At 38.7% G+C, this 21,316-nt stretch overlaps 1 protein-coding gene across 2 annotated transcripts in view; it reads left to right on the top strand.

Annotated features, from left to right (window-relative positions):
- RIC8B (RIC8 guanine nucleotide exchange factor B) overlaps positions 1-20,966 on the top strand; it is a 39,176-nt gene extending 18,210 nt beyond the window's left edge. For both annotated transcript variants that reach the window (XM_064455857.1, XM_064455863.1), the window contains exons 4-10: positions 989-1,083; positions 5,728-5,881; positions 6,218-6,313; positions 8,591-8,735; positions 8,888-9,032; positions 11,325-11,444; positions 19,843-20,966. In XM_064455857.1, coding sequence (XP_064311927.1) covers positions 989-1,083; positions 5,728-5,881; positions 6,218-6,313; positions 8,591-8,735; positions 8,888-9,032; positions 11,325-11,444; positions 19,843-19,954 — 867 coding nt within the window. In that variant the 3' untranslated portion in view covers positions 19,955-20,966. The remainder of the gene's footprint in view (positions 1-988; positions 1,084-5,727; positions 5,882-6,217; positions 6,314-8,590; positions 8,736-8,887; positions 9,033-11,324; positions 11,445-19,842) is intronic.
- The last annotated feature ends 350 nt before the right edge of the window (positions 20,967-21,316 follow it).

Raw genomic sequence — 21,316 nt, 5'->3', positions numbered from 1 at the left:
TGATCTGTAAGAAGAGTAAACAGCGTGTTAATTAAGTAGGCCAAAGATGCAGAATTTGAAGAGATTACAAACAGTAGACAGGATGGAAAATAAAAGGAGAGCAGAGAGGTTAAGTATGTGGATAGAAAACTAAATGAGATCCTTCCTAAGGGGGATAGAACTGTTTGAAACACCAGTATTTAATGACTGTAGATGGTTTCAAAGTAGCATGGCCAAACAAGAGCCGCAGGTGGTACAGTTGGCAGATTTGGATGCTGATGTTACAAAAGATGCGTTGGGGCGCTTTGTGCTAGGTCAAACACAGCAGAACATCTGATGGATGCCAAGAAGAGCTAATGAAAAAGGACGAGGACAATGATACACACAGTTAAATGATTGCAGTTACTGCTGTACTTTTGTGTGGCTACTGTCTGGTGGGAGATTGGAAGGGGGGATTGTTTGGAGAGAGCAACAGTAGGGCAAATAAGGTTGCTGAGAGTAGCGAAGTTATTAACAAAATGGAGAAAGGGTATTGAGGGAACAGAAGCAAGTGAATTAGGAAAAGAAACAGACTGGGTGGGGGAACGAAACTGTTGGCAGCAAAAGGTCTAAATGAGGAGGAGGCAAGTTAAATGAAGAACATGTAATCTAAATGGATGAAGAGGTGGCTGGGTGTAAATACAGGAAGGAAGATAGTAGTGGTATATTAGGAATAGTGATATGGAATTGAGCAAATGCTTATAACAGGGTTTTCTGGTAGTGAAAGGCTCATTTAACTGGAAAAAGTCCCCAGCGACTTTTACAAGGCCTAGTTAAAAGGCTGGCATATGACAGTTACGTTGCATTAAGCACTCAGTGAACACTAAGGTACAGTCCTTTTATTGATAGGGATGGATGTTATGATCTAATAGGTATTTTCCATCTTTAATTTTTATTATTCTAGTGACCTGAAACTCCCACTTGCAATCTTCAAAATGAAAAAATATCTTCATAATTTATATTTATATAGACTGAATCTCATCAATTTCGTTACATGGCTGCCATCCTTCGACACTGCTTATTAACCACGGGCCCTACTGAAGACAAAACTGAAGAGTTGCACAGGTTGGTAGAATTGCAAAACCAATCCATTTTAAAAGGTTCTTTATTTTTTAAAAAAATAGAAGAAAAATTACTTTGCCTAAAATCTGAAGTGGAAATCTGAAACAATGAAAACTATTAATTTCAAGTGAAATATTATTAATCTTTTTGATAAAAGCTGTTTGCCTGAAATATTGTTTAAGCATGTCCACTGTTTCAGAGGGAAAGTGGTTGGCAAGATTGTTAATTTTGATGAATAATAGCTCACCTTTTTGAAATTGTGTATGTGTGTAACTGAGGATGAAAATACACATGGAAGTTCTAGGTGTAGTGCAAATTGGAGTGCAACTTCTGTTGTTTTGCAGAGAAGCTGATGGAAGAACTGCATTTTGAGACCTTTGTGTGTAACTTTTGCAGTTCTAATGGATTGAGGTGGAAGTAACAAGTCGATATTTTATCTCCAGTAGTTCTAGACAGCTTTATTAAAAGTACAAATATCGTAATAATCTTTTTTTCCCAAAGATGAATGAATCATCTTGGAGTTTTAGGTGCACTGGGTTTTGGTTTGGGGTTTTTTTTTTTTCCCCTCAGTCCTGCACCCAACTGTTTGCTATATGTTTTCAGCCAATAATTCAATCAAAATTAAGAGTATTTTTAGTGAGGTGGTTCTCTGCTCAGTGTTACTGCTTTTTTTTTTTCTGTGACACCCTTATTTTTATCCAAGTAGGTCAGCTGTTCACAGGGCCTGACAGTGTGGTAACTTCAAACACTCTCATGTTCTCTGTCAGCAATGAAAGTTAGTGTTGCCATTTTCTTCTTCAGAGATGTCCGTATATCTAAGTGTAGGATCTTTTGAAGGTCTTTTGAACCAGCAGTCTCCAGGAAGAAGGATATAGCTTTTCACACTCAGCAATCTTGAAAGTGTTAAATGAACTTGATTAAAATCTTGGAAAGCTCCTAGAGATCAACAGTCTTAGTAGGTGAACACTAAAATCCTACATCAGAGCCCTTCTCAGTTGGTGCAGACTAGTTTGGAATAATTTAGGATACCGCTGCAGTAGTTGCCATGACTAAAATTAGTGCTGAGTGTGTCCTAAAAGGCAGTCAGTGCTTTCTCTTTGCTGCTGGTTATGGTGGGTGTTTTATGCTCCCATTCCCCTTTAAGGGAGGGACTGGTGGGAATAAGTTCCCCACTGCGGGGAAAATTGAACAGATTTGGATAAATTCAACAACTGTCTTTGCAAGAAGGCAGAGATCTGCCTTTAGCATTTAAGCTTGTACGTAGTCAGCAAGACTGCCTGGTATTCTGGTGAGTTATTATAAAGCTGATGCTCTTCCCATGAAAAAATGTTCTGTGTCCTTGTCTGGGAATCTGACTAGTCTAATCACCCTGTAAAATATATCACCCTGTAAAATTTAATTATCTTGTGCTATTTCCAAAGGATGCGTGTTATGCAGGTCCTTTTAGTTTTAGCTTTTGCAAACACTTGCAGTTGAGATCCAAAAAAGGTTTTACATACAGAAGTAGGCAGCTGTGGAGAATGTGTAGCATTGATGTGATTTCTGTCCTGCTTTTTTCAGTCAGAAGGGGTATTTGTGTGGAGATGCTGCCCACATGGACCTTATGGAGACACCAAGTCAAGGCAAGGATTCTCCACAATTCTGAGAGAGGGAAGCAGGAAAGAAATGGGGATGGCTGTCACAGCCTTATGTCACTTCAGTTGTGTTTAGCCTTCTCCATCAGAGTCAGTGTAGCACTTCATCAGTCTTTCTGTTATGCCGGGAAAACAACTTTCTCCCTCTGTTAGATAACTGTAGCTAGTTTGTTTAGCTCAAGTTGATAGAAGAAAGAATGCAAGTTATAGTATTGCTGCATGTAGTATTTGATCTTGATTTATGTCATACTTGGGGGTTATTTTTACACGCTAGGAGAGCACTGCACAGGTTTTGACTTTTGTGATTCAAGTATTTCAGCCTGTTTGCAGAGCTTGAGCTTTGTCTTTGAATGCCACAGGATGCAATAAAAGCTGAATAATTTAATATGCTTTTCCACCAAGACTATTCATCTCAAGGCAGCTCTGGAATAGAAAAGGTATAGTCAGAAGTAATGCTCCTGCAAATCCTCAGAGGGATCAGGGGCCTGGATCAGAGGGCCCCACTTCAGTCCCCTGATGTATTTGGTCAAGCAAAATTTTCATTCCTGGTAGAAGCTTCAATAATGAATGAGTAAACTTGTGTTAGCAGTCTATAGGTAACATAGCATAGCTAAGAAAATGAGGCTGTGTCATCGTATGGGCTCTTCAGTATGCTGGACTCTAACTGTGCAATCCTTATTGCTGGAGATGAGGTGTGAGTTGGAGAGCAGAGTGCAAGTTCTCACTCTGCTTTCCACCTGGAGCCTATCAGCAAGGCAATTACAAAAAATAATGTTAAAAATTGAACAAGCAGTGTTGAATGCGGAACAAACTTGATGAAGCATCAGGGAGGCATAAGTACATTTCTTAGAATCGCTGATTTTCTCTAAGTTTGTAAATCTGCAGAGGTAAAATGCGTAAAAGAAGGGTTCGGGGAGCCTGTTAAAGCACACTGTATGGATGCTTGTGCTCTGAATGTGTAAGCTGAGGATTTACTTTATGTGAGCATCAGGTGTTGGATACGTGCCCTAAGCTGTGATGTACTGACTGTCAGTGTGACTCTATTTCTAATAAATAAGCAAAAGTTACTTATAAAAATATCTTAACTAATTTATTACCTACTATTGTTGTCATTATTGTGGTTCTGTCATGTCATTACTTAACGTTTGAATATGAACAGCTTAAAGCACCACATATTAGAGTGAGTGCCATTTTTGCCCACTAACAAGGTTTTAATCAAGGCATTCAGCAGCTCTAAATAGGCCTTTGCTTCTGAATTTGCATATCAGGAGGGGGCTGGGAGCATGAGTGGGTGGATGTCATGTCGCAGTGATTAATGATCTCTAGGAAGCCGAAAAGGGGAGAGTAATATACGCAGTATTTCTACCCCCTGGAGTAGGAATGCAAACACTATTGTGCAGATCTGTGCATAGTCACTGACTTCCTGGTAGCTGGAGAATTTCATACACTCCTCTACCACAAATAAAACTGTCAGTGGAGTGACAAAGATCAGAAAGCCGGGCTTCATTTATTGAAAAGAATAGCTCAGACACAGTGATCCAGAAAATTAATTTTGTAGGTGTTTGGGAACTTGGTTGTTTAATAAGAAACTGGTAAAAAGAGAACTTTTGATGAAAGGCATGAAGCCACCAAATATTTGTTGAATTTCAGTCTGGTTTGTTTCTGACTATTCCTGAATTATTGGAGAGGAATAACTTCCATGATATAAAAGACGGATCTTAAACAGGAATTAGAAACAAAACAAAGAGAACAAGCTTTCCAAAAAAAAGTAGAAGTTGTCTGAATTTCAATTGCTAAAAGAGCAAAAGGGAGATGGCACAATGTGGAACAGCCACCCAGTCTGATCAGACCAAAACCAGCACACTTGTTGGAAATCCTGTTATGTTTGATTGCCATGGTTTGCTTTCTCTTTTACTAATTCTGCTAGAACTGTATTAATAACATAAAAACAGAGGGCAGCTTCTAAGTAGATACTGTTAAAAGTGTTAAACGAAGTTGTTTGAAAAGTTTTCTCTGTTCTTGGAACACTTAAATCCTTGAAACCTCGGTGCTCATAGTTTCATTGATAGCTTTGAGGTCTGCACACGTAAACCTAGTAGTTCTGTCGTGTTTCTAAATATATCCATGTATGAGTTTAGTTGGGCATCAGCAAGTAAATAATGACAGAATTCTAATTTTTGCAGCATCTGTGTAGTTTAGCCCCATATTCAGGAAGAGTACAAGCGCATAATGAGAACAGGATAGATAGCAAACTCAAGGGATGTGTACCGTACAACAGACCCTTGCAAAGTAAGTTCCAACTTACTCCATTAAAGAGGAGGGAGGGACCCTGTGGCCTAATTTAAATCACTTAATGGATATTTGGGAAGCGCTCCTCTTTGTGCTTTGTAGAATGCAAAGACTGCCAGTTACTGAAAGGCAGTGCTTGGTAAATAAACCTGAATCCTTTTTTAATGTGTTGAAAGCCTTCTGTATTTCCTATACACCACAAGCTAAGTAGAAGTGAAAATATTTCAGGGGACCTCAGCAATTGCCACCAGACCCCACTGTTAGAGGAGGAGGAAATGTTTTCCGTGGTATGCTTTCACATTAATGATGGTAATATGGATGTGTTGTAAAATGTTTTCAGTTTCAAGGAGGAAGAAACTCTGACTTCTGCAAATCAATGTGAGAGTTCCCCCTGCTGTCCTGCAAGATCAGCTGCTGTAACACACTGCTGGAAGCTGTGCCTTATCTGTAGGATAGGATACTGCGGGGGCTGGGAGTAATAATGCACTGCTGCGGTATAGCTTTTGGAGCTTTTGTCTTTCTTTTTCCTTGTTTGCTCTAAGAGCCAGCACTCAGGCGATAATGCATGCCACCCTCTTTAAAACCCGGAGAGTAGAAAATAAAGCATTGTTTGAGTTGCAGGGCCTCTTTTTTGTTGCAGTTGTACAAATAGTTTATGGTGAGTTGTACTCTGTTTTTAATTCTTTCTTCCAAATGAATAATGAATTTTTATAATCTGTTTCAGCAATGCAATCAACCTCTTAAGCAATGTTCCCGTTTCTTGCTTGGATGTTCTTATTAGTCCATCATCCCAAGAGGAAACAGATATAAAATACAATGGTATGAATATGGGAGCAATTCAGATTTTACTGGATTTCATGGAGAAAAGAATAGACAAGGTATGGGCTGCGAAGGTTCTTCATAAAAGGGGCCTCTTTCATTATAGCAAAAAGTGCACATATGTAAAGCTTCTTCCAAACCTTTCAGATGGTATTTAGCACAAATATGGATGTCCTTGTTTCTAGATTGTGAAACACCTCAGAATTGAGAACAAATTCCCGTGAATATCTGAAGCATACTTGTGTGTGTGTAAGGATGAACATTTGGCTCTTAGTTTATATCTATGTAAAGTTCATGTTTTCACTGTCATATAGGACTTCATTGAAAGGTTCATAGGACTTGAAAATGAAAATTTGCTCTTAAAAATGTTTTATTTGTATTTGGTTTTATTTTAGGGAAGTAGCTATAGAGAAGGTCTGACTCCAGTTCTCAGTTTATTAACGGAATGCTGCCGAACTCACAGGAATATCAGGAAGTTTATCAAAGCTCAGGTAGGTAAAATATTCATCAAAACTTGAATATGAAACTAATGATAAACCTTCTGAGGTTTGTACATCAATGCAAGACACTGATACTTTAAAAGTGTGAATGGTTTCATATTAAATTACCCACAAAGTTCTCTGCAGTGGTTTTTCTGTTACTTCTCTGACAACTGTCAGCTATAGAAATAATTTTTCAGTCATGTAAATCAATAGATATTATGGCCTAAGTTCCACAATACCTTTTGTAGAGCTGTTAAATGATAACAGTAGGGGTATTATAAAGCTGTGTTAATGCGGGTCTCCATGGATCATGTGACATAGGGGCAAAGAACTCAGTGAGGTCTGTCCCCTTATATCCAGCATATCAAAAAAATTTCAGTGCAGTTGTTAAAACTTTGCAAAGCTGTATGGTAGCCGGTGAGGCTACAGGTGTTTCAATAGGTTCTGCTTGGGTTTGACCCCAGCAGGCAGGAGTCACTGGAATTGAAACTTGTGTGTGTCAGCTGTTCTGTCAGAGTAAAACTCAGTCCCTCAACAGAGGCACACTTCATCCCTTCGTTTCTTAAGAGCTGTTTAATACCGTACAGACTGTGGGTAGGCTTTTTAGAGGAAAAAAGATTTCCATGCCACGGTTAAAGATCTAAATGATCTCTATGGCCTGGTGGTTGGGTGTGGTGTTTTCTGTTTGTTCTGCTGCTTTTCCTGAAGTTGAGTGGAGAAAAGTTAAAAGATGAGCAAGGGAAAGCCTGCTGAGAAATGTTCTTTTTCCTAAGCTGCAGTGATTTTCGGATTGCATCTCAGATACCGCTCCCAGATCAAAGCTGCACCTGAATGCATAAATGGAGCTTATAATGGAAAAGAGCATGTCTTGCATATATTTTATGCCTTTTTCATCTGTACCAGAAAAGTGTTTTTGAGGAATTTAAGAAACTCAGTGTTTATTGTTTCTGTTCACAGCAGTTCTTTCCTAGGATATTCTTCTAATCTGTTAAGTTAAAAAAAAAAGTCCTAGAGCCAAATGTTCAGAAATTAGGAAATGAAGTTGTCTGCATGTTTTTATGACATCTCGCCATCTAGATGTCAGGGTATAATTGCATGCTGTCTCTTACCACAGGACCACTGCCTCGTATAGTGCACAGAATGGATGGATGCTGCTAACTGCATGACCGGATGTTTGATATTTTGAATTATCCTCATTGTTAAGTGCTGGCCTTAGGCTTTATTTATTGTGCGCTATTCAAATTCTGATCTGAAGACAGAATGATTAATTTCCTCATGGACTGTCCTATGGCACTCATCACTGTATTAGTGTGAGAGTATTCTAAAAACATTAATTCATTCTTACTGTGCAATGGCAGTCATGGTACTATCCCCACTGGGGAAAGTAAGCAGGGACAAAGTGAAATGTTTTTGCTAACTGTTTGAATAGTTAGTTTGAAAAAGAAAGGGTCTTTTTTTTTTTTTTTTTTTCAAAGTAGTCGATACTGTAGCATTCATTTGTTTAAGTATAGGTTCCCAGTGAGTCTGATTTCAGTCGGCTTTGAGTCAGAATGCGAACATACAAGGGGGCAGAAGTTAGGTTGCAAAACCAGCCATATTTCAGGCACCTTCCGCCTTACTTGAGGGTTGAAGTTAACAATATTAATGATGTTTAATGAGAAAATAGTGTTTGAGGAAATGTTAAATAGTGTTTCCTCCAAAATCTTTTTGAATCGTAGCTTCAGCTTTTAAAAGAGTGTTTTCTGGGAGAAGTACACATTTCCTTTGGACATGTAGAGCCAATTTTTTAAATTCATGGTAGTAGAACTTGCAATGTGACTTATTTTCCTGCTTTTTCATTAGAAGTATATTCATTGCTCTGTATAAATTACACATCACGTTAATATTGTAAGTTTGGGGTTTTTTAAGCTGGTATTTTTAGTGCTCTTGCCAGATATGAGCAAAACAGAAGAAACAAAGAACACAAGGTTAATGCTGCCTGTTGGCCAACTTTTGGGGGACACTAATTTGTGCTCTTAAACTCCCAATAGCTTTTTTCTTTTTTAAAGTCTATGTTTGAGACTGAGTACTCTTCTGCCCAGGATGGCAGACCAGAAGGCCTGAGTATGTTAAGAAGCAAGAGTCGTTACTAGTACATGTAAGCGTAGCTGTGTTGATTTTATTCCCTTTTTTGAAGGAGCAGAGCTTACGGTATTTCTTGTTCTGTTGACTGTGTGTGTTTCTGCAAGGACTGGATATGTATTGCCATGCATTCTATGCTGGTTTTCCTTTTTTTTGTGCTGCTAGGTATTACCTCCCTTAAGAGATGTATCAAATCGTCCCGAAGTTGGCACAACAGTGAGAAACAAGCTTGTGCGCCTTATGACACATGTTGACCTTGGAGTAAAGCAAATTGCAGCAGAATTTCTTTTTGTTCTTTGTAAAGAGAGAGGTAAAAATTCTTCTTCTTCTCCCTTTTATATAAGGTCTTGCTGTAATTAGTCTATTTGCCTCTTGCTGTAACTCTTGGTTCTTCTAACACTATGCTGGTTTTTGTTTTGTAGCTGAATATAGCTGAATAATTTTCTGTATCACTCTTTACAGTTGACAGCCTGTTAAAATATACAGGCTATGGTAATGCGGCAGGATTGCTGGCAGCAAGGGGCCTGTTAGCAGGAGGAAGAGGAGATCATTGGTACTCAGACGATGAAGATACAGATACAGAAGAATACAAATCTGCAAAGCCCAAGTATAGTATTGTTTTCAGTTCTGCATAGCCTGTTGCAATTTAGATGTTTTGTTGTAATTTTTTTGTTTCACCTTTTCCAGAGAGGCCAGTTTAGGAATTACATGTGCTTATATTACCTACTGTCTCCTGTTGACTTCATGGTCTAATTATTGAGAAACCAGCCTCCAACAGTGACCATCGTATAGTTGGATGGCTGCCAAAAAAACCTCCCGAAAAATCACTATGAGATTGATTTAATTTCAGTAAGGGGAACTATGTAAAAATGAAAACTTGTCAAAAATAAATAAGGAACAAAAATGAGAAATGTTTGTGGATGGTCTAGGAGCAGTTTCAAGATGCATATTAGAGGTTCAGAGTACATATGTGTTCTCCATTTAAATGGATACTTAAAAAGCTGGAGTTGTTATATGAGAGTAAAGGAGGCTATTGGAGACAGTACTGTGAAAGAGTAATAAAGCAGACCAAAAAGGTTTTGAAGAGCAGGTTACTGGAGGCATTAAGAATAATGAGAACATTCTTCACAGGTTCATCAAAAGCTGGAAGCCTGCAGTATGTGTATGGTCATTAGATGGTTGAGGTGTAAGTAGGCAGAGAAGGGGGGCAAGTCTATAGTAAAAAAGCTAAAGAAATTCTTTGCATCATTGTAACTGAGGAAGTTTGAGGGAAGTCTCAGGTGGGATCTTTCTTTACAGACTATGAGTCTGAATAGCTGTTTAAAATTCAACTGTGAAATGAGATTTTTTTGAACAAATTGATCAAATATTAGAAAAATATTGTAGTAACAAACTTAGCAAGGATGGCTTTTGCCCCAGATTTTCCAGGAACTCACATGAAGTTGCCAAACTACTAACTATTGTTTGTGGGGTATATCTCTGTAACAGAGAAAATAAAGGTGTCAAATATAGCTTAAGGTTTTAAGCAGGACTTTGTAAAAAAGAAGCAAACCAATAGGTCTATTTTCAGTCGGTCAGGTTGCCTGGTACTAAAATTTTCCTGAGGAATCAAGTCAGTCACATAAGTAAATATGGAAGAAGCAAAATACCTTCTGTAGAAGTCACACCTCTGGAACCCAGTATATTTGTTGGAAGGATTCAACGATCATATAGAAGTTCTGTCTGTTGAATTTTATTAATTGTAATTGATTTGGTGTTAGAGGTTTCAATTTGTCATGTTACTTCTATGATTTGACAATATTTTAAGTAGGTTCTGAAATTGTTGATAGTGGGCATCTGAAGCATATTATTTTTCTGCTTTACTCTGTTTTTCTTGAATTACACAGACATGATTAGCTGTATGATGGGGGTTGTGGCTCATTGAAAGATTCTTATTACAGAATGCAAATGAAAGACAGGATTAAATGTAGGAGAAGTTACAGGAATTATATCACTTCTATGCTAAGAAAAGAACTCTAAAACAGGAGGTTTCTTTTTTATTTCTGCACTTTGGGATATTTTTTTTTCTTGCTTTTTTGTCTCTGCTCTTCTTTCAAAAGCCTAACATTCAGTTATATGTATATAAGTAAAAGTATGATACCTATTTAGTTATAAAAGCTGACACTTAAATGAAACATTCAAGACAACGGTCAGTTGCTTTATGCATCTGATTTTTGTATTGCTGTTATGTGTTTGTGATTAAACTGCTTGAATAGGTAATTTGCCCTTAAAGCGTTCCTTAAAACTACTTATCTGTTATTGTTACTTACCATTTCTGTATTGCCATTCGCTTGTTTTAACAGTGAAAATAACTGGCATTGTAAATTCTCAAAGTAACCTTAATTTGGTTTGAGCAAAAATCATCATGGGAGGTGGATAGCAAACTAATTTAATGGTTCTTCATGAATAGGAAAAGGTAGCTGGAACTTGTCTATATTTTTTAAATTAAGCCTGTAGAGGATTAGTTGCAAGCATGTATCTTGTCATTCTGCTCCCCACCTATGTCATTACTACTAATGACATTGTCATTAGTACCATCATTATTCCCCTGCTTTCAAACTGCTTGAGTATAGGTTATAACATAACAAGTACTGGCAGAATGTAGAATGTGCATTTCTGAGTAGCTAACAAGAAATTGATACAGTGAATCAACAAGATAATGTTATGATTCATAGGAAAAGGCTACAAAAAGGTATAAATATGAATGTTGGCTCTTTATAGTAAAAACTTTTATGTGCCGTTCAGACAGTCTTAGCCTTGGTTTCTGTTAGTCTGTTCCTCTTTCCTCCTATCAAGAAGACAGACAATTTACATACATATGTCTATAAAAATGTAAACTGTATTGTTTTTACACCTCCAGCATTAACCTTATCACTGGTCACTTAGAAGAACCAATGCCCAACCCGATGGATGAAATGACAGAAGAACAAAAAGAATATGAAGCTATGAAGCTTGTCAACATGTTTGATAAACTTTCCAGGTATTGTATTATAGCTGCTTTTGAGGGAGGCAGCTCATATCCTGGCCCTTTACTAAGGCCCAGTGCTTCAAAACAGTGCTGTAATCAACTTCTTTGCAGGATTAGGACCACTTTAACTGCAGAGAAAAATGTTTAGCATTTCAAAGAAAAGAGTGAGATGTAATTTGACTTCAGAGGAAACCTCTTTTGGAGAGGATTGGTCAGAATCAGGAAGATCTGGTGGTGAGGGGACCTGCCTCCTAAATGGATAGGCTGATAATAATGAAAAGAATTTCTTCTTTTAAAGTATGGGAAACAACCCAAACCCAAGGCAAGTGTACTCATTTTCACCAGGTCAACAAGCAGCATCTCATGGTAACTACTTATGTCTGCTGCTTATATGAAGAACAAATACAGTGTGAAAACATAGTTGTCACCAGAAGCAATAGATTATATAACAGAGCAATTAAAAAGGAACTTACAGTTACGAATTATTGTGGATTTATTAGAAAAAGTGTGAACTGGATTACAAATGAGCCTTTATATTTGTTTTAAATGACTGAGACAATGCTCTAAAAGAAAATGGTACTTAATATGACAAAGGTGTACGTTATTGATAAAGAAAGTTTATTTTTATTTTATAATCTACATACAAAAGGGACAGACCTGTGCTGTTAGCTATAGATTTTTTTTCCCCTCTGTGACTCAATGTGCCTAGAATTTGCTAGTTTTTCTTCCTCCATACTTGTAGCCATATTGGAGTGATTACCTGGAGTTTGTTTTCTGTGTAAGCAAAGTTTTACATTCTTAAGGAACACTTAATGTAATTTTAATTTACCATTGAACTGAGCTGTAGGAATTTAGGTAAATATATAAGTGGATCGTTCTTCAAACTTGGAAAAACTCAGCAGCTGGAAGCGTGTTCGTGTTTTGTGAGAGTCTGTAGATATTGAAATAAGAGGATCTACTGAGAGAAATTCAGCAAACCCAAGTATTTTTACATCTCTATTAAAGATTAGGAATATAGCAAAAGATATGGGAGAATCTGGATTTTGTATTAGCTGACAAAGACTGAATTATAAGCAGGAGCGAAAGCAGGGAAGGATCTCAGAACAACTGATCTGAGACTGTCAGTTGTGTAATTGGATACTTTTTCACATTAATTGCATGGAAAGCAAGTGTAGTATGTTACAGTCTCTTTAATAAAGAGAAGAAAACGTAATGCACATGTAAAACTTAATTGAACTACTATGTAAAATGGAATGATTGCTACATAAGCTAGGGAATTAAGATGCTGAGCATTCGGGGTACCACAATAAGATGACTAAATGGTCTAAAACTTCCTATTTAAAAGGAAGATTGAGGCTGGAGATAAACTGAGACTGAAGAGAAGTCAGTTGCTATCACTATAGCAGTTACACAAAAAGTCCAAATGGCGTTACTGTAGCATAAGAGCCTTTTCAGTTTGGAGGATTGGAGACACCTGCTGTGTTGCCTGCTACAAACTGACAATAACTGAGCAGCTGGTGCCCTGTGTCAGTACTTATCCTCTTGGCCAGTGGCATTACTTTTACCTTGGGCTTTCTGTGTCAGTTACATCCACCTGCAGTTTCTTCCATAGTACTTAAACTGCAAACTCTTCAGGGCTGGGACTCTTTGTTGTAAGGTTTGTTTTTGTTTGTTTTTTAGTAGAGTGATTGCTGTGGGACAGTGTTGTTGATGTGACCCCTTTAGGTGCTGTGATAACATGAATAAAATCACTTGACTGTTCTTCCCACTCTTTTTGTTTTACTGAAAATTGGGGGTGGGAGGAATGCTGGCAGGAAGGAAAAAGAAAGCAAGTCTTGGTTTGGGGAGGCTGTGAGATGTTTTTAACGGATGTAATTGAGTGCAATTGTGGGGTTTGCAGATGTTAAATAAAATGGGAAGCTGCCAGTCTTGCATACAAGAAGAAAGAGTTAGTAACATGCTGATTGTAGTGGGAGTGCCTCCATGTTTTTGGAATGGGATACTTCTGCCTCCAGCTTGAGCTCTTCAGTGCTGGGAGTTTTCAGAGACTTAAACCTACCGGTGGAATGTACTTTTTCCCCTTGGTTTGCAACCTACAAATTTAAACTGCTTTGATAGGAGCTTTCAGTTGATCCTGTGTTTTGAATCTTGCTTTGAGGCAGGCTGTTGGTGGCAGGTTTCCTACTTCTGCTGGTCTTTGTTGTTGCCACTGTGGGAGGGGGCATATACCATGAACTGAGCAGTTTGTTTGGTGCAGTGCTTTGCTTACAAAAGCAGAGGAAGATGGACAGAGAACCAACAGCTCCTCCTAATCTTGCATGAGTTTGTGTAACTTGAACAAGAGCTTAGACTGAACTTGTGTGACGTACAGCAAAACCAGTTTGCTTAGTACACTTGTATTGTCCCAGTAATGGAAGCTAAGCTAAGCTTTAAAGAGCTAGCATGAAGAAAAGTATGAAAAAAAAAAAAAAACAACTTGCCAAACTTGCTTTCCTTCTTGACTGATGAGGATAATCGGGCCAGTCTGTCACTGGGGTGTTCTAGATTTGGCTTTAACTGGCTCTGTATTGTTTTTGATAAGTTACCTGATGATGGATTCAACTGAGAACACAAATTTGCAAAACAGTACTACTTCATTAAAAAGCTATAGCCTTCATTAATGGCTGCTGTTTACACTGTACCCTTTGTACAGGTTTATTGAAACTGTAAGTAATAAAGTGGCATTTTCTTCCTTGTTCCATGAGGTACCAGTGGATTTTTGCTGTCTAGGTTTCTCTTTATTTTCAGCATTGGCACTGAAGAATTGAAACTGCTTTGAGGTCATGTTAAACTGATCCATGCTTTTGGTCATTTCAGGTCTTACTTCCAAAGTTTTTCTCTTCAGTTAGATTGTTGGTGTTTAGGCCTGTTCATGGGGTAACTGACCATTGACAAGGATAAATTAAAATTAATCACCTGGTTTTATCAAAATGCATGGTGGAAAGCTGAATATTGTTTGTGAACCCATTTCCCCTGCCCAGATATTTTAACATAGACTTGGGCTCTACAAAGGCTTCTACAGAAATGAGTATTTTGCTCAAATTTGGCTGGATGAGATTACTTTTTAAAAATAATTATATATACATATATTAAAATTATAAGTGTAGATGAAGATGAAAAATCTTGATTACTGCAGCTCTTGGGAGGTGTTGGTAAGCTTGCTCGATGCCTGAACTTGGCCCTGAAGTAACTCTATGGGCTTTGTCTGCAGTAAGGTTAGTACTATCTTGTTGATTCATTGCGAATTGTTTGGTGGCTGTAAATTAGTGTCCTCTGTATATGATGCACATCTTTGAGCTTTGAAAAACTCTCCAAATTAGCAAAAAGATTAGTTCAACCTTTCATTTTTGCAAAATACCAAGTTAGCCACCTTAAATCAGTGTTGTATGATATTCTGTTTATATTACAGATTAATTAACACAGAGTATTTTCAATAAAATGACTAGAAAAAATGCTAACATTTTTTCTATTATAAATGCTAGGTAGAATTGTATATTAATTGACTAATTTAAAATGTCAGGATGCTTTTTCCAAGCCAACCTTGTATTAATAGCAAGAATCCTTTTGCTGATGAAATGGTCTCCAATTATCACAGCTTGGGTTTTGTTGTACATTGAACAGAAGTCAACAAAACGAATATGTAAGAGAACCTGTCTAAACAAGCAACCATACTCATTAAAAACACAAAATTAATCATAGGATGAATGAAGAAGGCAACGTTACGTAGATTTTTTTTTTCCTCTCCTTTCTAATCATAGAACAAAGTAATGTTATATGAAAGGATCGGAACTATTATGTAGTACTCAATTATAAGGAGGTGAATAGGTCCCTAACATGCCATTTTATCAAAGGAGCAGACTGGTGTTTACATGATGGCTGTTTCATTACAGACACCATCATTAATTCCATGTGTCAATACTGCCCTATAGCACGTAGAGCAGACAAGAAAGAGTTACCCTTCAGAACAAGGGAATGATTTTTTTGAGTCGTTATCAAGCTAAATGGCAAGCAGGAAGCTAGAACTTGTATAGACGTATTTGAAGGGACTCTTGGGAGATCTGGAAGTGGAAGAAGAGAATGCATTTTACCAACTGTTTAATTATGGTGTGTTTCTAAGTACACTTGAATAGAATGCTTTGTTTGCATTAGAAAAATGAATGTTGCAAGACAGTGTATTTGAGTATATGGGAGGTCACGTAAGGATGTTCAAATATGTATAAATATGCGCATTGTGTACTTGTATATATCTTAATGGATACAGAAGTATTCCCGCTGCCACCTACTGGGCTGAAGCGATGAGCCAGCACTGTGCCCTTGTGGCCAAGAAGGCCAACAGTATCCTGGGCTGCATAAAAAGGAGTGTGGCCAGCTTCGAGAGAGGTTATCTTCCCCCTCTACTCTGTGCCAGTGAGACCACATTTGAAGTACTGTGTCCAGTTTTGTGCCCCCCAGTTTAAGAAGGACAGGGGACTGCTCGAGCAAGTCCAGCGGAGAGCCACCAAGCATCTCCCTTATGAGGAAAGACCTGAGTTTGTTCAGCCTGGAGAAGAGAAGACTGAGGGGGGATCTCATCAATACTTATAAATATCTGAAGGGTGGGTGTCAAGAGGATGGGAGATTCTTTTCAGTGGTGCCCAATGGCAGGACAAGGGGCAATGGGTGCTAGTTGGAACACAGGAATTTCCACCGGAATATGAGAAAGAACTTCTTTCCTGTGAGGGTGACAGAGCAGTGGAACAGGCTGCCCAGAGAGATTGTGGAGTCTCCTTCCCTGGAGACATTCAAAACCTGCCTGGACAGTCCTGTGCCCTCTGCTCTGGGTGTCCCTGCTCAAGCAGGGGGGTTGGATGAGATGATCTCAAGAGGTCCCTTCCAACCCCTACCATTCTGTGATTCTGTGATCTCTCTTCTGCCCCACAGATGTACCGTAAACATCCAGTTTCTGGATAGTGAACTGCCTCCTGAAGCTATACATGCCAGTTTCTGGTGCTTCCCTTGCCACCTGTAAACAGTAAGCACATCCTCAGCTAGCCCAAGTTGTCAGACCTCATTTGAGGTCTCTAAACAGCCGGTGCTAAATGGGCAAATTGCTGAGGCTGGCAGAGCTGAGACTGTTCGTACCAGTTAAGGATCAGCTCTGTGGGCTCTTTTTGGGTACTGAAGTTAGCTGAGTGATGCCTCTTGTGATCCAAAATTCTGCTATTTAGCAGATAGTTGTTCCAAACTTCTGAAGCTATCTTTGTAGGCAGTCCAGATCTTTTAATCTGTCTCCCTCTGTATTCTTCCTCTTTAAAAAACAGTATGGTGGAATAGTGTTCAGAGCTTGCAGTCAAGTCTTCACCAGTGAAAGGATGACAAATGTTTTACACCATTTTAGGACTAGGTTATGGTTAGGAAAAAAAATAGGCTGATCCCTGCTTCTCCTCCTACCTCTTCTTTTGGTGGCCTAGAATATTTCTGTCTTCATACAGTTCAGTTTCACTGGGTAGCATTTGTCTGAGGAAGGATGTATGGAGTTCACCCTCCTAATATAAAGAAAGAAGAGCAAGCTTGTAACCGTCATTCATCCTGTTCAAGGACTTGCAGAGCAGGAAACTCATGTAGGAACAGAAAGGTAATTGATAAACATCCTTGTTATTCTATGAAATGCAAGATCAGCCTGTCTCATGGTTAAAGCCTAGAGAAGAGGAAATGTATTGGGAATGAACCTCAAATGCAGTACAGCACAGATCACAACGGTGCGCTTTGAAATGAGTACAGCGAGCTGAGAAACAGGCTTTTGAGCATCACAAAAGAAGATAAAAATGCGCTTCAGTGACTCAGACTTCTACATTACATTGTCACTTACATTTATCCCTGAAAGATCCCTACCAAAAACACAGACCGAGACTTGTGCATGTGGATGTGTCTGGTCTGTTGCATCTGGTGATCAGTGTCTCTGCAGATGACTCGCCACGAGAGAAAAAGTTTCTGTCAAGTTCTGGAGTGTGCGTAGCAGGATTTCAAAGTGAAGCACGAAAAGGAAGTTGCAGAGAAAGAGCTGTTTCTTTATAATTGATGATGAAATAGGACCTCTTGATAATATTTACAGATATCTTATATAAGTATCTTTATGTGAGGAGAAGGAGGTCCCCACATAAGGGGACTGTAGAACATTGTTTTCCATGTTTCTCTTTCCCTTTTCTTGAACTGTTCCTTCACCCTTCACTAGCCATTATAATTTATTTATTGCAAGTAACAGATTGTAAACAACCAGTAAATGATGTGATTCTGTCACTTCTGGCTGCAGTGTTAAATTTTGCAACCTAAGAGTATTCACTGAGGTTTTTAAAACAAAAATCTAGGATCCTCTCAGCTTAGAGGGCAAGCAAAAGTGATTTTGTTCTTTGTGGCTATGTTTTTACTTTTAGGACCTAAAAAATATAAGCAAGGACTTACTCTTCAGGTTATTCGTCTCCAAAAGTAAGTGTATTAGATCACTTGAGGCTTGAACTTGAGTAAGTGGCACTGAAGAATCGTTGCAAGACTGATTACAGGTTTCAAAGGACACTTATTTTCTATGATGGTGTTTAAAGTTTAAAAGCCAAAAAGGCCTTAGATGTATAGGGTCTTTTCCTGTGAAAACAGTGTTTGCTATTAGATGCAGCTCAAAAGCACTCTGGCTTTGCCTTTGGGGGACCCCTACAGCAGGCAGGGAGGGTTCTGGTCCTCTTTGGACACGAGATCTGCAGTCTTCATTTTTTGAGCCCTTTGAAATTTGATTTCGAGTATTCTTTTGATCTCTTCTCACACACATCTCCAGCAGATACTTGAAAACTTAAGAGTGCTCTCGTTTGGGCAGAATCTGCATACTATAGATCACATTGCCTGAAAGAAGAGGACTTGCTGTCAGTCCTCAAGTATGGCAAGCCATCTCCAGTCTATTTAAAGGTAGATCCTACTCTTACACACACAGAGGCAGAGCCTGGCCTGTGCTCTTCGAGTATGGTCATCACAAACATCCTTCCCTGGCCCCCAGCTTTCCACCCAGACCTGGTTAGCCAAACCACAGCAGTTTCTCCAGGTCCAGTTTCTCATGTTTTGAAATGCCACAGATGCTGGGATTTGTGAGCTTATCACCTCAGTATCTGTATCTGTAGTATCTGATCGCCACATCTGCACAAATAGCTGCATTTCTCTGCTCCTCCTGAGCAAAAAAAAGACTCTTGGAGACTTAATTTAACTGCTGCTTGACTGTACAATATCTGGCATACGTGTGCCATGTAATTCAGGTGTTGCCTTTCTTGCTGTTCCTATGGCTGTATTAAGGTTAGGTTGCCAGCTGTGTACAAGCAATTTTGGTCCCTTCTTCCCAGCCAAGGCAGTAGCACAGATCAGGCAGAGCGCTGGTGAAATGCCTTTGCTTCCCTACTGAGTGATGGGGTTTTATTGTCTGTGGCTTGGGAGGGTGGTATATGTGTGTTAAATAGCCAGTTTTACTGGGCTGCCTTTCAAGCAAGGGGTAAATTGACATCAAGCCTCCACTTCTTTATTTAAGGTGACTCCTGAATATTTAGAGGTATTCTCAATTTTTTTTTCAGCAGAGAATCAAAATGTTATCTTTGCCCTTACAGCTTTTGCCATAATCCACATATAAATGAGGTGATAAAAAGTAAGGATTAAATAAATCTTTGCTAATACTTTTTGATTGGCTTAATCAATAATTAATCATCTCTTAGATGAGGCTGTAGCTTGTGGAGTAGATATAATTGGATTAGCTGCTGAGAGGCCTTTGGAGCTTTGAAGAGATTAAAATGGCTGTCAATCCTGTAATTAAACTGCCACAAACAAAAGCAATAGTATTAGAATCAGTCAGCTTTTTTTAAATGAATCAACAAGTACTTACACACCCCTAGTAGTGGTGTAGGCAGAGTCTGTTCTCATAACCTAGTTATTTCCTTCAACAAGATGAATATGTATCAAATCATTGTTTTAATTGCCTGGGCACGTATTGGCCAGAATGGCAGGTGAAATTTTGGGAAGAAATGGCTGTCAGAACTCTTAGAAGAAAAGCTAGTTTGTGTATCTAAAACAGTGAACCTGCTCCTTGTCTTGAGCCTATTAGGCAGTGACTTTTCATGGTGTCTTTAATTGGCTAAGTAGGTTTGGCCTACATGAATGAAGTCTTTATCTGTCCCGCTCTTCCCCTCCCACCTATTTTGGAAGGTTTTTTGTTCATCTTTCTTCAAAACACAGGGCTTTAGCAGAAATAACTTCCTTTTAAAGGCTCATTATGTGCTAAAGCATATACTGCATGTGACTGTATTATACACATGTGAATTGATATGTGTGCGTATGCTAATATATATTCTTTTTTTAAAATCTCTTACAGAGATGAGCTTATAAAACCAATGGGAGTGCGGCCGGACGGTACAATGGCTCCTTTGGAAGAAGCAGTCAGCCAGTACCATACCAACAAGCAAGACAGTTCAGATTCAGACTAAAGCATCACCTGCTTCGCTCTCAATTCTCCTCTAATCCACACTTCTCTTTAGAGCCGCGACATCTTTTATCTAGGCATTTTATCCTCACATTAGCCAGCATCACTTTAACTGTTTCTGTTATTGGGATATTTAAATGATGGGCCCTGTGGTGTAATGTCTGAATTTTTATTATGTCTGTTTAAAGACCATATCAATTTATTAGTTTATGATCTTTATTAATTTAAAACCAAACGTATTTCAAAGGGATAAAAGGTGACAGCTCACAATGTAAAATAAAATAGAAATACTTTAATTTTCCAGAATGCTCTTTTCTGGACTCTGTAGATTTTCCTATTCTCGATATTTTAATTTTTGTATTGTCTTGTCAGTCTCTCCCTTTATATAATTGTAATTAAAGAGGCATGTTTGTTTAATGGCATTAGGAGCAGGGGGTGTTTAAACTTAGAAGTCTGACCGACCTTGTGGAGCTGCATTAACTGGCGTTAAACAGTGATTTCAGGGCTACCCTTTTTAAAATGTCGTCGGGTTTCTTATTGCTACACACTTCTGTGGTTAAGCTGCTGCCTGAGATTTTACCAATGTGTCAGTCCCTGACTGCTGCTAAAATTACCTTTAAACTGGGAACAAGGTGATGTATGTTGTATGTCCTCCCTCCCCTCCCCAGTTAAGACCACATGAATATACACACACGCCCCTTCCCATCTTTGGTTAAGTAAAAGCATCCCTATTCAAAACAGCATTCAAGTATGTACACTTAAATGTTGCCATGAATGGGAGTGGACTAAAGTGAAGTGCATGTGCAAGTGTTCTACTGAATTGGGGCCTACTTTTGGAGATTAACGGGTATGCCTCACTTGAAGGGAAGACAAACTAATCAACAGAGAAATATTTCCTTTTAGGGAGAACTTAGGAAGCGATGGGATAGAGAATGGGAAGGTGGGAAGGAGAAGAAAGTGTCACTTCCAACTCTGTACTCTTTAAAAACAAAGATTAAAGTTTTAGGCGTGCTGCACTGCTCTTGTGGCCTCCTTGCCTGCTTGGTTTCTTTCTCTGAGTGTTTCTCCCAGCATGAATAATCCATGTCCTAGTTTGTAATACATTTTTTTTCTTTTGCTCAAAAACATACACATGCCATTCCTTGTCAACCTTTCAGAGGTCGGTGAAAGTTCTCTAGTTTGATTCCTACGACTTGTCGCTGGTTCCCTGAACTAAGGAAGTTTGTATTCAAAGACCTTGCAAAGGGAGGACTTGATATGAAATCATGCTGTGGTTTCCTGTGTGAGGAGCTTCCCCAGATCTCCTTAGCCTTCCAAAAGGACTAAAAAGAATGGACTGCTGTCCTCTCTGCAGTAAATTTGTTTC

Source organism: Phalacrocorax carbo, chromosome 1 (genome assembly GCF_963921805.1).
Source record: "Phalacrocorax carbo chromosome 1, bPhaCar2.1, whole genome shotgun sequence".
Lineage (NCBI taxonomy): Eukaryota > Metazoa > Chordata > Aves > Suliformes > Phalacrocoracidae > Phalacrocorax > Phalacrocorax carbo.
This window is presented reverse-complemented; position numbering and strand designations above follow the sequence as displayed.